The sequence below is a fragment of the Sus scrofa genome, chromosome 13 (assembly GCF_054392235.1).
Source record: "Sus scrofa isolate SSC_HxYL_T2T_F1_AM1 chromosome 13, Sscrofa_HxYL_maternal_Yorkshire_Landrace_v2.0, whole genome shotgun sequence".
In the NCBI taxonomy this organism is placed as follows: Eukaryota; Metazoa; Chordata; class Mammalia; order Artiodactyla; family Suidae; genus Sus; species Sus scrofa.
This window is the reverse complement of record NC_139395.1, coordinates 40,593,651-40,610,858: the sequence shown is the minus strand read 5'-3', so window position 1 is coordinate 40,610,858 and position 17,208 is coordinate 40,593,651. Positions and strand designations below refer to the sequence as shown.

Sequence of the window (17,208 nt, the reverse complement as noted above, 5' to 3'; positions counted from 1 at the left end):
CTCAGTGGGTTAACGATCCGGTGTTGCCGTGAGCTGTGGTGTAGGTTGCAGACGCGGCTCGGATCCCACGTTGCTGTGGCTCTGGCGTAGGCCGGTGGCTACAGCTCCGATTTGACCCCTAGCCTGGGAACCTCCATATGCTGTAGGAGCGGCCCAAAGAAATAGCAAAAAGACCAAAAAAAAAAAAAAAAAAAAAAAAAAAAGTTTAGTAGCAGCTTTTCAACTAATGCTTAAAATACACCTGACAAAACTTCACTCACAAACCAGCCACCTCGACCCTGGGTGACATTTTAGAGGTCACTTCAATCAAGGAACAACACACGTGCTACCTGTGTGGAATGCCACAGATTTTCGTTATGAAATAAGAAGGCTCAAGAACAACCCCTGTGCAATCTACCTGAGTGCCTTCATGTAAAAAATCAGTGTGAACTAGACCACAGCCTGCCCCACCATTCAAATCTGTAATGTTGTAAAACAGGAAATGACAGTGGACGATTATAAAAGAGATGGCTGCAAGAAACAGTGGTCAAAATACTATACCTTGTTCAAAATACCAGTTACCTCTTCAAAGGGATTTTTAAAAAGAAGTTAATAACTAGTATTATTTCTGAAAAAATAAAATCAAGCACTGTGATCTGGCACACGGTAGGTAACAAAGAGCTTTAACATTATTTACATGTTTTACCTGCCTTCAAGATGGTTCTGGTCAGTGTGGTTATCCCCATTTTCTAGATGGGGAATCTGTTGACAGAGGCTCACCAAGGTCCCAGGATGTGCCCAACTACTTGGTAAAAAGAAACAACAGGCCCACAATGGAGTCACTTGTGCTAAGCCCCAGGGCAGCCAACCAAGGCTTAATACCTAATCTAATTGCAACTTCAGCCTCTGTCAGGAATGGAGCCTTAACCAGTCAGTCTGCAATTTCCCAGTCAGCAGGGATGAAATAATTCACCTGACAGACCCCATCCATCCCCCAAAGAAAGGTGAGAAAATTTGCTTTCTGCTTATCCCTGTCCCCTTCTGTCTATTAAAGCCTCCCATTATATCAGCTCCTCCAAACTCCTTTCTACTTGCTAGATGGGATTCTGCTCAGTTCACGGATTATTAAGGACAGCCAATTTGATCCTTAAGTTTATCAGCTGAATTTTGTTTTTTAGCACCACACAGCCACACAGAATGCAAAACAGGCCTCAGAGGCAGACTCCAGGCCAGTGTTCTTTCTGCTGTTCTACCTATTTCTAGAATAACCACAAAAGTACACTGTTTCTTTAACTTAGGGACATATTCTTGAACCCAAGCCCTTCTGAAAATTAAAAAGGCCTCACACTCTTTCTAAGCATACATTTTTAAAGTGACTGGTGTAGCCAAGAAACAACATAAGAAAAAAACAACATAAGATTGCATTGCAGAATCACTGGGTTCTCATCTTTCTTTGGGGGGTGGGTAGGGTCCATCAGGAGAGGATGAACTATGTCTGGGAATGGTCCACTCACACTGGTACAGTTTTCCAAACACACCTGCTATAAAGAGTCACCTGAAGCACACACTAAAGGTTCAGATTTCTCAGGGCCTCTCCTGGTCTAGAGTGAGTCTAAGCATCTGCTTTAACAAGCAGATGATTGTCATGATTTGCCAAGTCTTAGAGCTTCGTGCAATGAGAGGTGGGGCACAGACAACCCTGCTTCACACCAGGGTTTAAACTGTGAACACTGAGTATGCGTGTGCAAGTCTGCGAGAACCACTGCTACACTGTGTTGACCCCTGGCTATTTCAAACTTCTAAGAATTACTTCAAGGTATTAATTAGGTAATTAGCCCCTCCAATTTCTTACTCTTCTAAGGCCCTGCCCCATGCCCCTTGTTAGACCCTCTGGGGCCTGTCTATAAGTTTGGGGGGCTGGAAGGAACAGAGGATTTATTAGACTCCACAACTAAAACTAATTAAAGGGGAAGGATGCATTAGATTGAATAAAGCTCTCCTGAACCTCAAAGATAAAAGAGAACAGCAGCCATTTCTTAATTCCATGGTTAAAAGAGTCCCTAATCGTCCTGCAGTCTATAGTTCCAGTCACTTGTATTACTTTTTCAGTGCTAACCCTGCAATTTAACTTTGACATAAATGATGATTTTGCATCTTTTCCAAAACATTTGACTCATCTTTTGTTATTAGTATCGAAAGTTCCCTAGAAGTTACCCTCTTTAAAGATTCGAATGGCAAATAAGAGAGACAAAGCAACGCGGTGTGTCTAACCCCTACCTGGCCTCCAGAGCAGGAAGTTCAGCACCAGGAGATGAAAGGGCTATTCAAAGGCTGATTTGCAATTTTAAAGATGCATATAAACAGAGGCAAATTGTCTTTGTTTCCAGACTAACCTGCCAGGTCAGGAAAGAATCCAACTAGTTAGACAAGCAGAAACAAGTAACTGCAACATTTAACATATTCTTGAATTCCCTCCCTTTCGTGGGGTTTCCTAAACCAGATTAGTTCTGGGCTTCCATTCCTTTTAGTCTCTTGTTTTGCTAACCGTTTTAAAAATGGGACTATGAAAATGTCACTCGTTCCAGTAAAGTCCATCCCAATGGCCTTCTCCACTTCACCCAAATTGGGATGGGGGATCAAGGCTTTTTGCTCAACACACATTCTGACAGTAACGGCAATCAACATGTATTTACCCTTGGACAGATGAGCCGCCTCTTCTATTTTCCTTTTCTGTTGGAAGGAGAGATCTGGCTGCCTCGGGGGCCAAAAGACTCAACTGAGAAATGGGCTGGGTGAGAAAATCATTCTGATAGACACCCAGATAAGAGCAAGCCGCCACCGCTCACCCTTCAGATTGACCACCGAGAGTGACTGGCTTCATTTCCTCAGACAAGGGTGTAAAGAGAGCTGGATGGTGTAGCAACTGGGTCAAAACAGTAAGAACCCTTCCACCCCCACTTCCCACGGAGCCACAGCCACACCCAACACATCCACAGGGCATGGGACAGGTCCTCTGCTATAACCAGTGCTCCATGACCCAGTGGTACAGACTTAAAAAAGTTACGAAGGGTTCAGTGAGTCACAAATCACCAAAGAAACTTCAAGAGTTCAATGATGGTTTCTGAAAAAGAAGCATCCTGATAACTGCTCCTGGCATTGGGTAACAGGATGGGAACTTGCTTCAAGAATAATATATCCAAAAGAAAAAAACGGAGTCATCTTTTCCCCTCAAGACCCTGAGAGCTGCCCACCACCATCATTAATCAAGATGTTTAAAGATGCACAGGGACTCAGCATGACACTGTCTTCATGTAATGCTAGGGGACAGCAGGATTCAGCTGGGGATGTTTCTCAATCATTTAAATATTCCCCCCACCCCAAGAAAGCCTCTTGGCCCTTCTCCTGGAACCCATGGTTAAGGCAGAAATCCGCTGATAGAGAGATAATTATGGAGTTCTTTAGCTTACTAATGAGGCCAGGTCCCAGCCTGTTACATCATTCAGGTTAATCAAATGTGGTCATGTCAGAATGATCTGAAACTCTCGATTCAATTAAAAAGCAGTTACCTTACCTATTAGTGGCTTGTGAGGGGCTGGGAGCATAACATCACTGGGGAACGGACCTTCTAAGTGTATATATTAATTGTGTGTGTGTGTGTGTGTGTGCGTGTGTGTGTGAAGGCATGAGATGGAGGTCACTTTAAAGAAGAAATTGAAGAAGACATGTTAACTATGTCGTATACTATTTGATGCCCAACACCACAGGAACCAGAAGCCCCACCCCAGTGTCCTGAGAATGCACCTCAGTGCCATTTCCTGGTGCCTGGGCCTCCCCGGTCCAGGCACACAAACTCCACCCAGTCTCCTCTGGAATGTGCCACACCCTCCTTGCACAAACGGTGGCAGCGGCGAAGGATACAGGCTCTTCCAGCCCCTGCCAACATCTCCCCACCCCCGTCCCTGTGGGATCCCACAAGGAAAATTCATTTGACTCGCTTGCCAGGTGGGAGGCGCTTCTGCCTTTTCTCCCTACAGCCCCCACGTCTGGCCTCAGGAAAAGGTGGATTCTCCCAGGTCTGCTGCTGATAGTCCTGAGAACCACCTCCTAAAGATACTGGTTCCTGGATACTAAGGACCACATCTCTGCTTGCACACACACACACACACACACACACACACACACACATCACCTGAAGAGAATTCAATCCCACAGAAGTGCAATGCTTGCAAGCCCTGCATACCAACACCATCTCCTGTTCAGACAAACTGCCAAAGATCCTCCCAGGGTCACGAGCCCTGCCCACCTGCCCTGCCCACCTGCCGTCTCCTCCACCATGTCTTATCAACAGTCAGAGCCATGTAGTGCTGGTCCTGGGGCCCCTCCTTCCATCGGCGTCCCCAGGATGGCTCCAGGGCACCCCCTCCCCCAGAAGAAGACAATGGCCCTGCACATCCCCGCTCTCTTTTGCTGGAGTCATAATTACCGTCTGAGCATTCTTCATAATACCAGTCTAGTTCATAATAATCCGCTTCGATAAATTTCTGCATAGTCAGTATTCTTGCAGAGGAAAGAATGGACTTCACGGCGCCATCGACGTCAAGTGAAACGCTGCCATGCCTCCCTGCCCTTCCAGAACACTGGGCAGAATAGCGTCCCCAAACATGCCAGAATTAAGCTATGCATTCTTAATGACAGTCTGGAGCCAAAAGAGAAAAGGGGCAGTGGAAAGAAAAATTGCAGCGGGGGAGGAAGAGAAGCAGAAGGAGGCGATTTGCACAGCGATCAGACCCAGGCAGCCCTGCTAATAAAGCAGCACCGGCCAGCAGCCCTGAATGGGAGTAGCCAGAATCGTCCTATCCGGAAGCACAGAAGGTGACGTCAGGGACACACACCACCACCCTGAGGTCTCACTCCAGCCTCGCCTCCCGCTCCCGCTCATCTTTCAATCTAACAGTTGCCATAGAAACTGGCTGGATCTGAAAAATGATGCGGAGGTAGAGGAAATGTCTTCGAAGGATGCTGGGAGCAGCGGCTGAGAGATGCCACGTTGGGAGAAGGGAGGGTGCAGGTAGATGGGCGGGGACTTTACCACCATCATCACCTCCAACAAATGTCAGGACAAGTTCATTTGCTTAATTCTGGGTCACTACAGACTCCGCATTTGAAAAATGCCACCTTTAAAAATCTACCACTGTTACTTCTTTCCTCAACCTGATTTTAAACATTAACCATCTTCCCTTAAAAATGTGGATCAGCACCTAAAGAAGTCTGTTTTCATTCAGATACAGTCCTGTTCTCTGCTCAGGCCTCTGCTCAAACTCCTGGAAAAAAAGCCTGCAGCATACAAACAGAGGAGAACGCCATTACAAAGGGCCCGTGCAATATGATATAGTGTTTTATCTATGTAACCAAAGTACCAACATACATACTAGAAGGAAACAGCCCACCTTCAGGACGGTGGGTCCCTCTGGGACAGGAGTGAGAGAATGGGACTGAAATAGTCCTTACAAATGCATCAGTAATGTTTTATTTCCTACAAAAAAGTGAAGTTAATGTTTATTGGTCCTAAGTGTTCAGCATGTAAGAAATATTTCATTTAGGAGTTCCCATCGTGGCTCAGTGGTTAACGAATCCGACTAGGAACCATGAGTTTTCAGGTTCGATCCCTGGCCTGGCTCAGTGGGTTAAGGATCCAGCGTTGCCGTGAGCTGTGGTGTAGGTCGAAGACGCGGCTCGGATCCCGCGTTGCTATGGCTCTGGCATAGGCTGGTGGCTACAGCTCCGATTCGACCCCTAGCCTGGGAACCTCCATATGCTGCGGGTGCGGCCCTAGAGAAGGCAAAAAGACAAAAAAATTTTTTTTTCATTTAAATGAGTAATGGATAATTAAACAGAATTAAACAGACCTCAGACTTACAATAGGTTAAACTCTGTCCCCGAAAGCAGGGCTTCTCAACCTCAGCACTACTGACATCTAAGGTCAGATCATTCTGTGTTGTGGGGCGCTGTCCTGGGCACTGCAGGATGTTTAGCAGCACCCCTGGCCTCTATTCATTTAGATGCCAGAAACATCACCCTCTCTCTGTAGATGTGATGTGTAAAAATATCTCCAGATGCTGCCAAATGACACAGGGAGGAAATCTCCCTTGAAAACCACTGCCCTGAAGCGAAACTACCCACAGAACCTCACCAGCCTATTGGTCAGGTACTGTAACCATCTGCTGGTGTCAACAAGTTGGGGGGCTCTGGTCATGGCTCAGTGATAATGAACCCAACTAGTGTCCATGAGGATTCGGGTTTGATCCCTGGCCTTGCTCAGTGGGTTAAGGATCCGGCATTGCCATGAGCTGTGGTGTAGGTTGCAGACGCGGATTGGATCCTGTGTTGCTGTGGCCGTGGTGTAGGCCAGCAGCTACATCTCTGATTCGACCACTAGCCTGGGAACTTCCATATGCTGCAAGTGCGGCCCTAAAAAGACCCCCCAAAATTTAAACAAACAAACAAATGTGGCCTTAGTTCAGTTTTCCTCTTAATTTTCTACTCAAGGCTATATAATTTGCAGATGAGTCATGTTAAAAGGACTCTTTACCAGTGCTGGGAAAGCAAGCTTCTTTGCTTCCGCAGTGATCAAACAGGGATGATTTCCCTTTATTCTTCCAACGGCGTATGACGCTCCAGTTAATGAACTTGGAGGAGAAGGCATTTATTCCTCTAGGGCAGGGCTTCCCAGGCTTTAATGTACATGTGAATTATCTGGAGCTCTTGCTAAAGCGCAGATTCTAATGCAGCAGGTCTGCAGTGGGGCCCAGGATTCGGCATGTCTAACAAGTTCCCACATGATACCAATGCTGCTGGTCTCCCAGCCACGCTGGATGTGGAGGGGTGGAGCCACAATGGAGGCTCTTGCATAGGATGGATAGATTGGGAGTGAGTGGATTTTATAGTTTATGTGTGTCTATCTGCTATTTGTGTGAGTAGTAGAAAATTTAGAAGAGAACTATGTGTGTGTGTGTTTGTGTGTATGAGGCCCTTCCCTCTCCTTGACCCCAACTTAGATACACATTGAAAATTTTCTAGGACGTTCACCTATTTAAAATCAGCAGCCAATGATTTTAATTCCTGCTGTAACTGCCCCCATTATCTGAACCCATCTCATCTCTCCCCTTAGTCCTTATCATGGACTGGCAGTGACGGTCCCTCAAGAGCCTCACAGCACACCACCAGGTGGCCTTCTCAGATGTCATCGCTTAGGACAGGAGAGCTGAGGCTGGTGTCCTAAGGTTTTACAACATTACGTTTGTTAAAGTTCCTTAAGCTGTTTCTAAAAAGATGATTATAGGCCTTATAAGTTAACCAATCAACAGTTAACAGGTTCCTCAAAATCAGCACATTCACTAGCTTCAATCCCGTGTGTGTGTGTGTGTGTGTGTGTGTGTGTGTGTGTGTGTGTGTGTGTGTGTGCTGGGGGGGAGTTTCTAATATGAATTTGCAAAATGAAGATACAATAAAGGAATAGGAAATGCAAATTCTGCAAAACATCACAGAAGAGTCCAGGGCAATTAGAAACCCAAGACTTGATACATTTACCTCAAGGGCTATGAACGAAAAAAAAATATTTTTTATTCATCCCACCTGGCCATAAAATCAAAAAATACAGATAGATGAAAGGATGGGTAATAGATGGATGGACTATGGCAGGCAGTTTAATATCACAGCTAAGAGCAATGGCTTTTGGAGTCAGATGGCCTGAGGTTTGGTCCAGGATCCTCATTTGCCATCTCTGGGCTCTTCTTAGACACCTGAGTCTTATCTGCTAAATGGGGTGACTATAATACCTGCCGCATAGATGGGGTGAGGCATTAATTAATTAATGCATGGCAGAGCACTTAGCACAGTGCCTGGGACAAAGTGAGTTTGCACTAAATGTTAGTTGCGATCATCTTCATCACCCTAATTCTTTACAAAAGGAAACAAGCCAGCATGAGCAATTAAAAAGAGAGGACAGTATTCTAAGCTATAATTAGGGAAGTGAGATAGAATCATCATTTATTAGCTTTCCCCAGCATAATTAATTAAAAGGCGTTGAGTTCACAAAAACAAGGAGTGGAAGTCTGGGGGGTGGGGTGGGGCCATATCTAGACAGTAACATATTACTGAACACAACTTAGATCAAGTCCAAACACTGCATATACCCAAATTACTTTTTAAGAAAATAGGAAAGAAAGAAAACCAAGTGTATATAAATAAGGAAATAGTATCATTTATGGGTGAACTTTACAGGCCTTGAGCAAGTCTTAAATTGAATTTTGACACCAAAATTCCTGTGTGAAAGGCTCAGAAGAATAAAGTAATCCATCCACAACTCTACAGAGATGGTGCCATGGTTAAAACTTAGATGTATCTGCCTTCAAATCCACACTTGCCTCCAATGTCCCATGACTCCTGAGGGTCAGCCCTCCCTCCACCCAGGCTTACTGCAGCTGAAAAAGCACCTCCTTCTCTGATGATCCTGGGCTCCTCCATCACTGCCCCACACCAGGAGGATCAGGAATCAGGACAGGTCCCAGGAGCAGCCTCAGAGAAGCTCCCCCTCACTTACTCTCATGTTCATCCAACACCATTTGAGAAGTGCTGGCTGCACAGCAGCCATCAGCCCTTTGCATCTCACTCACTCCTCAGACTGCTGCTACCTAATACCCTCCCCTCAAGGGGTAGACGAGGAAAGGGGCTCAGAAAGCTTAAGTTGCTTGCCTAGGATCACACAGCAAAAACCAAGAGCATCTGGATACAAACCCAGCACCGACCACCTCCAAAGCCTTTTCTGTCAATAATTTAAAAAAATCCAAAGATTATTTACAAATAGAATTTGAAAGAAAAAAAAAAGGGGGGTTAGAATAATGGAGATAAAATGTCAAGTTGGCATCACACAGAGAAAGCAACTGAAAAGTTATTTAAAGGATGAAATAAAAAATAAGTAAGAGTTAAGTTAAAATTATCAATGTGGGAGTTCCTGCTGTGACACAGCAGGTAAAGGATCTGATGTTGCCACAGCTGTGGTGTAGGTCGAAGCTGTGGCTTAGATTCGGCCCCAGGCCTGGGAACTTCCATATGCCATGGGTGTGGCCAAAAGAGAAAAAAAAAATTATCAGTGTGACTTTTGTGATACTAAGAAAAAATTCTACAGGCCTACCTCAGAGATAGCATGTTTTCAGTCCTAGGCCACTGTTTTGACAAAGCAAACATTGCAATAAAATGAGTCACATGAATTTTTTTGGTTTCAAAGTGCATATAAAATTATGTTTACCGTATACTATAGTCTATTAAGTGTGCAATAGCATCATGTCTTAAAAATATGTACATACCTTCACTTAAAAATAACATTGCTGGAGTTCCCGTCATGGCTTGGCAGAAACGAATCTGACTAGCATCCACGAGGATGTAGGTTTAATCCCTGGCATCGTTCAATGGATTAAGGATCTGGCGATGCCATGGGCTGTAGTGTAGGTCGCAGACAGGGCTCGGATCCCGAATTGCTGTGGCTGTGGTGTCAGCTGGCAGCTGCAGCTCTGATTCGACCCCTAGCCTGGGAACTTCCATATGTCAAATAAAAAAATAAAAATATATTATGGCTAAAAAAAATGCTAACTGTCATCTGAACCTTCAGCAAGTGGTAATCTTTTGGCAATAGTGATATCAAAGATCATTCCTCACATCACCGTAATAAATATAATAATAATTTAAAAATTTGAAATACTGAGAGAATTCTCAAAATGTGACGCAGACACACAAAGTGAATAAAGGCTGTTGGAAAAATGGTGCCAATAGAGCTGCTCATTACAAACCTCCAATTTGTAGAAAATGTAGTTTTTTAACTGCAGTGAAGCATGGCACAATAAAGGGAGGTAGGGCTGTATTTCCAGCTCTGTCAAGAAAGTGGCCCCACAAGGACATCGCTATACCCATCACCAGAAGGTCAACATTCCGGTGCCCAGATTTGGGTTGAATCTTAACAGGTCTCCCTGGAGAGTTGCTGATTTCATGTCTTAGGACAGGAAAAATCAGGATGGGCCTGTAACAGCATGTTGCATGAAAGCAAAAGGCCACTCCCAAAGGTCTGGGGTAGAAGTGAGAAGTCTGCTTAAATGGATGCTCACTGGCCAGCTTGTGATCATTTGAACATCAAAAAGAAAGTACAGTTAAAGGAAATAGGCAAACTCTGTAAAGGCCATGACTATCCCTGAATATATATATAAAAAAACGGCAACCAAGTGAATAAGGCAACTGGTATATAAAGGAAAGGGGAATATAATAGGAAGATATTTTTAATTCATCTTAAGAAGTAGGGGAGGGTAGGTGTGTGTGACTGTTCTGTTTCTGCCAATAATATCTTTTATTAAGCATTGCATGAACATCTCTAGGTAGGGTGCCTATGAATAAGCCAACCGGATATGAAATGAGGAGGCAGGTGGATTGGACCCTGGGCTGCAAAGTTAGCTGTATATTCTCTTTTGTAAGCATTTAAGAGAATCTAATAGATTTGGTCTGCAAGGTTAAGAAGACTCTAACTAAATAAACTTGGAATCAAATGTAAATGTTTATAAGAATTTAATAAAGTTTCTAAGTTTCTAATCATTAGTTGTGTGAATACATATTCGCAATCACATATACAATTATATATATATACACACACATATGTATACAGTAAGAATTTTAAATAGTTATTTAATACATTTTAAAAATGAATAAACATTAAAATTTTGGATTAAAGTACTAACGATGCATTTATGAGTTTGCCCCAAGGTGTCTCAGATGTTATAAGCCACATGCCACCTTCCTCCATGCCCCAGATGATCAGCACAGGCCATGTCCGGGTGCTAGCACAGCTGACTGAACAAGCAGATCGTAGGAGGATGGCTCCCTGTGCTTCTCCCTCCTGCCCCAACCCTGCTCTGCAACACGCCCCCAGTCTCCAGTGCTTTCCTCCCTTCAGGAAGTACTGCCCGCCTCCTACCTGCACTCAAGGGCAGCCGGGAGCCTAAGACAGAAGAGGGGAAGGTCCCAAAGGGGCTTCCTAACTTTCCTTTCTTGATGGGGCGGTGGGGCTCATAGCCTCACAAGCAGGCCTTCCCTCCACTTGCTACAAAAAAATTAACTAACAGGATGCTTCTGCAGAGTTCTCTTTCTGATCTTTATTTTTTAAAACACTGTCACTGCCAGTCACTGAGCTCCCGTGGCAGAAGGCAGGCTGCTAACAAACAGCTTGCTGTCAATCACCCCCCTCCCAAACCATCTCCACCTCATTTCAGGCACAGGAAAAGCGGGAGCCCAGGCCACCTCCATGGGGAAGGTGGGGACCGAACAAAGGCCAGAGATGGCACCCAACAGAGCAGCCCAAGAGCCGAAGTACACCCTGGCCTGGATGCAGTCCTCGTTAAAACCACCCGTGCATCTGAGAAGGAAACAGAGAAGAAAGAGAGTTGGGATGTGTTGTGTGATTCCAAGTTTCCCCTGGGAGGACTGCACAGGCATCTCACTCCCGGGACTAGCAGGTCATGTGGCCTATGTCACAGGCTTCAAAATACAAACCAGAAGCTCAGAGTACAAACTGTAACTCGAAACCGCTATGGTCTGTCTGAGCCCATCACCCAGGAGGGGCCGCCAGGCTGCAAGCTGAGCCATCATGTCAATTTCCCACCTGAGTCCGTTCCAGCTTTGTCTTAGACATGCTGGATTCACAAGAAAGGGAGAACAGTCAATCTGTACAGAATTGCTTGCCAAGCATTTTTATTCTTAAAGGAAAAAGCAAAGATAAATCAACACTGGAATCTGAATTGATGAGAAGGAGTGCAAGCTGACAGGTGGCAGGTAATGAAGTAGGCTTAAGGGTCCCAGGATAATCTGCCCACAGGGTTGAGTACCCGGTTGCCCTGCTCGCCAGACACTGTGCCCAGGGCTCCTGATGCTGTCAGCACTCTGCATGCCTATGGTTGCTTCGGACCTTCAGAGATAATAGCACCTCCAGGGAGTTCCCGTCGTGGCGCAGTGGTTAACGAATCCGACTAGGAACCATGAGGTTGCGGGTTCGGTCCCTGCCCTTGCTCAGTGGGTTAACGATCCGGCGTTGCCGTGAGCTGTGGTGTAGGTTGCAGACGCGGCTCGGATCCCGCGTTGCTGTGGCTCTGGCGTAGGCCGGTGGCTACAGCTCCGATTGGACCCCTAGCCTGGGAACCTCCATATGCCGCGGGAGCGGCCCAAGAAATAGCAACAACAACAACAACAAAAAAAAAAATAAAAAAAATAAAAAAAAAAATAAAAAAAAAAAATAAAAATAGCACCTCCAATTCCCCCCAACGCCTGGCACCCAGGCACACACCTGGGAGGTGGGGGGGGGGTCATGACCATGTGACTGAGACGTGGGGAGAAACTGTGCAGCCAGAGCTTCTCTGCTTCCACCTTTGACCCTGTAGACTTCTAAAAGCAGGGAAAATGGCCCCAAGGAAGAGGCCCGTCACAGGAGGAGTGAGCAAGAGAGGGGAGAAGGTCAGGTCCTCACCCGGAAACAAAATGGCCCCAGGACTTGGGAACAGCAGAAAGGACACAACCAGTACGTGGGCATTTCCAAGAGAGAAACTTGTGGCAACTATTTATAAATCCATTATAATGTATACATTTTAGTATGATTTTTGTCAGCACAGATAATGCAAAGTTTTCTCTGGTCCCGTCCCCATCCCTCGCACAACCTCTCCTCACTTCCTTCATATATTTTTCCTTCCTTCCTTCAACCCCACCCACCACAATGTTTGGCAGTGCTCCATGTGGCACCTCCCCCCAACCCACCACACACACATTAGGTCATCACCTCATATAGCTGTGTTTTTTGTTGTTGTTTTTTTGTTTTTTTTAGGGCCGCAAGTGCAGCATATGGAGGTTCCCAGGCTAGGGGTTGAATCGGAGCTACAGCTGCCAGCCTACACCACAGCCATAGCAACCTGAGATCCGAGCCTCGTCTGCAACCTACGTGACAGCTCACGGCAACTCTGGATCTTAAACCCACTGAGCAAGGCCAGGGGTCAAACCTGCATCCTTGTGGATCCTAGTAGGGTTCACCACCCTTGAGCCACGATGGGAACTCCCTCATGCAGCTTTTGACCCCTCCCTTCAGAAGGTAAGCACTGTGTGTTATCTATCCCTTTAATTTGCAAAGACTTAGTGCATACTATGGTGCCTCTATTTTTGTTTCATTTAGGATTTTAGTTAGATGAAGGCAATCTTTGGAAGGTGGGAACAAATAAAATGATTTTTCTATTCTGTATGTGGGTTTTAATTTGGCTTGGTTTTTACAAAAAAGATAAGAAAGGGGAAAAACTTGTTTTTAATTTAAAAAGACGTTTTACCTATTGCATTTAGAGTGGATAAGCAAGGGGATCCTGCCGTACAGAACAGGGAATTACATTCAGTCACTTGCGATGGAACATAATGTGAAAAAACATATATACATATGTATGACTGGGTCACTTTGCTGTACAATAGAAATTGACAGAACACTGTAAATCAACTATAATGGGAAAAATAAAAATCATAAAAATAAATAAATGAAATTTAAAAATATCGAAGTTCCCATTGTGGTGCAGTGGAAACAAATCCGACTAGTAACCATGAGGTTTCAAGTTCGATGCCTGGCCTTGCTCAGTGGGTTAAGGATTTGGCATTGCCATGAGCTATGCTGGGTCCCAGACTCGCCTCAGATCCTATGTTGCTGTGGCTGTGGTGTAGGCCAGCAGCGGTAGCTCCAATTTGACCCCTAGCCTGGGAAACTCCATATGTCACAGGTGTGGCCCTAAAAAGCAAAAAAGAAAAAAAAGATGTTTTGCATTTTCTCTAATTTCAGAAGCACTTATTAAGCACCTATGTAATGCTAGGCGCTGGCCTGAAGACTTGGGCCTATTCAAACATGAAGCAGACATGGGCTGTGTAATTATGGTTGGACTAGATCTTTGATCTTTGATTTTTGCGTTGTTTAAATTAAATTTTACAAATATAAAATGGGACAGGGAGCTGGTATAATATGCAGGTTTCTACACCCCACTCACTCCTCCTACACAAGCAAGGTAGACAACTAGGTACAGAATGTCAGCCAAGAGCCTCAATCGAGTGTCCTGTGCAGCCCAACCCAGTGCAAAGTCCCTAGTTAGATAATGAAAGAAAATGAATAATCAGATATTGTCACTTACTTAGCCACAAAATATCCGCTGGAACTCAAAACAGTCAAGCTCACAAAAGATTATGGGTTCACGCCAGGCACTCAATAAATACTTGTTGACTGATTCATTAATAATACTTTACAGCAAAGGCAAACAAGAGAATGATGACTTGAAACTCCTAATTTGCTTCATAACCTTCTCTTCTCCTTAGGAAAAGGATTGTGCCAGGTATATTCAGAGGTGAAGTGGTCAGTAGATTATTTGCACTTGAGCCAGAGAGATTTCTTTTCTTGACAAATGCCCCTTAACCAAAAAGTTACCAATAAGCATGGCCCCTGGAAAAGGAACCATAGCCACCCACATACCAACATAGCAACGCTCATGGCTAGTGTCTGCTGAATGTTAAGTGATAAGAAGAATCTATATCACACAGAGTCATTTCCACTTGAATCTGAGGAAGCATGATATATAGACCAATGGACACAGGGGCAAAAATCACAAGGAAGAAGGAAACCTCATCTTGAAATTAAGCTACCTGGAGGAGTTCCCGTCGTGGCTCAGAGGTTAACAAATCTGACTAGGAACCATGAGGTTGCGTGTTTGATCCCTGGCCTTGTTCAGTGGGTTGAGGATCCGGTGTTGCCGTGAGCTGTGGTGTGGGTTGCAGACGCAGCTTGGATCCCCGCATTGCTGTGGCTCTGGTGTAGGCTGGCGGCTACATCTCCGATTCGACCCCTAGCCTGGGAACCTCCATATGCCGTGGGAAGGGCCCTAGAAAAGGCAGGGGAAAAAAAAAAAAAGCTACCTAGAACTGTGACCTTGAGTGAAAAAAAAAAGGATTCTGAATATGTCAGACACATTTATAAATAAAGAAGCTACAGACATATATGAAAACTGAGGGTTTGCTTTTATTCAAGTTTACCAAATGAGCTTTCTTCTTAAGTATAATTTTCTTTTTCTCATTTAGCTCCTCTGAGAGAATGGTTAACTAAGACATAAAGTTAGACCAGACAACCTAGTTTTGAAACTCAGTATCCCACCTTACTAATTGTGCGATTTGGGGCAAGCTTCTTAACTTCCCTGAGCCTTGGTGTTCTCATCTGTGGAATGGGGATAGCAAGACTATTTCAGTCAGAGGTCACTGTGAGAATTAAATGAGATACATGTTAAAGCACTGAAAACCATGCCCAGTACACAAGAAACACTCAAGGTTAACTACTCTTTCTTCTTGTTGGACAAATGAATCCTAAATGTCCCATATTTGTGGATATACTTGCTCTGTGGGTCATTTTAATTTTCTGTGTTTCTTAGACTCAACAGGAATGAAGAAAATCCACTTCAGAATTCCCATTGCGGCTCAGCGGTTAGTGAACCCAACTAGGATCCATGAGGATGTGAGTTTGATCCCTGGCCTCGCTCAGTGGGTTAAGGATCTGGTGTTTCTGTGAGCTGTGGTGTAGGTCAAAGACTCGGCTCAGATCCCAAGTTGCTGTGGCTGTGGCATAGGCTGGCAGCTGTAGCTCCTATTTGCCCCTAGGCTGGAAACCTCCATATGCTGAGGGCGCGGCCCCCAAAAAGACACATACACAAAAAAAAAATCCACTTGATTGTTGAAATTTGTCTGAAAAAGGTCATTCGACAACCTGGTAAAGGCAGACATACCCAAAGTTCTTGCCTCTTCTTACCAAGTCAGGTGACAGCCAGATTATCTTTCAGGGCACCTACAGCATATGGAAGTTCGTAGGCTAGGGGTCAAATCTGAGCTGCAGCTGGCAGCCTATGCCACAGCTACAGCAAAGCAAGATCTGAGCCACATCCTCAGCCTACACCAGAGTTCACGACAGCGCTGAATCCTTTACCCACTGAGTGAGACCGGAGTTAGAATCTGCATCCTCATGGATACGAGTCAGGTTCATTTCCACTGAGCTGCAGTGGGAACTCCAATATGCTGCAGTTATTAAAACCTCAAAAAAGTCTGTGTATAAGTGCTGCTTTATCAATGCACACTAAACAAGATCTATCAAAATATCTAATGATGAATGTAATTTCAAAGCAGATTAGTAAAGATTTTATTTCAAAGTGTTTGCTTCCCCTGTAGCATAACATGAAAATATCTGCAATTTCTACTGGTGACTAAGTCACAGGTCCTAGTAATACCACTGTGCTTTGCTTTCTACGTTCATGATGAAAGAAAATGCTGCGTTTCAGTTAGAAGTTCATACAATTAAAGATGTAATTTTTTTCCTTTACAAATTAATAGAACCTCCAATTTCTCTCTACAGACCTCAGTTTGAAAACCCTGCTCTAGAAGGTGCTATATTTAAGAGTTAATGCTTGATCATTTATTTAATTGATATTTAGCTCTAAGCACCGGTACCTCTGAAGAGAATACAGAATCAGGGTAAGACTTGGATGCAACCATACTGTAAGAACTTTCAGAATCTCTGCTTAACATTTTTTTGTTTTTTGTTATTCTTCCAGTTTTATTATAATTTGTGTTACACACTGCCAAATCTACCAGGATTTTTTTTTCCCTCACCTTTAAATACATCCCTAGAAGCAAAACAAATAAACCAAGAAGTAATAATAGGCCACAGTGTCTGTTCAAGTCTACTGTTTTTTTGTTTTTTTGTCTTTTTGCTATTTCTTGGGCCGCTTCCGTGGCAAATGGAGATTCCCAGGCTAGGGGTCCAATCGGAGCTGTAGCTACCGGCTTACACCAGAGCCACAGCAATGCGGGATCCGAGCCGCGTCTGCAACCTACACCACAGCTCACAGCAACGCCGGATCGTTAACCCACTGAGCAAGGCCAGGAGTCAAACCCGCAACCTCATGGTTCCTAGTCGGATTCGTTAACCACTGCGCCACGACGGGAACTCCCAAGTCTACTGTTAAAAGGATTTTAGAAGCTGTATACTGGAGCTATGGAATAAATACCATGAGTTCACACCTCAATTTCCTTGCTAATAAAACCAGCCTGGCCCAAACTGTAGACATTTTACGGGGAGGAAATGAGGCAATTCATATG

At 44.6% G+C, this 17,208-nt stretch overlaps 1 protein-coding gene across 37 annotated transcripts in view; it reads right to left on the bottom strand.

The window, feature by feature from the left end:
• Window positions 1-17,208, bottom strand: part of TRAK1 (trafficking kinesin protein 1) — a 161,282-nt gene that overhangs the window by 58,926 nt on the left and 85,148 nt on the right. For 6 of the 37 annotated variants that reach the window (XM_084987872.1, XM_003358385.5, XM_021071694.2 and 3 more), the window contains exon 1: window positions 4,463-4,823. The exons of 28 other annotated variants lie outside the window; for them this stretch is intronic. In XM_084987872.1, the coding sequence (XP_084843998.1) occupies window positions 4,463-4,526 (64 nt within the window). In that variant the 5' untranslated portion in view covers window positions 4,527-4,823. Of the gene's footprint in view, window positions 1-2,256; window positions 2,373-4,462; window positions 4,824-17,208 lie in introns of those variants that run through there. 3 more of the 37 variants (XM_084987865.1, XM_084987867.1, XM_084987869.1) reach the window with 1 other exon arrangement.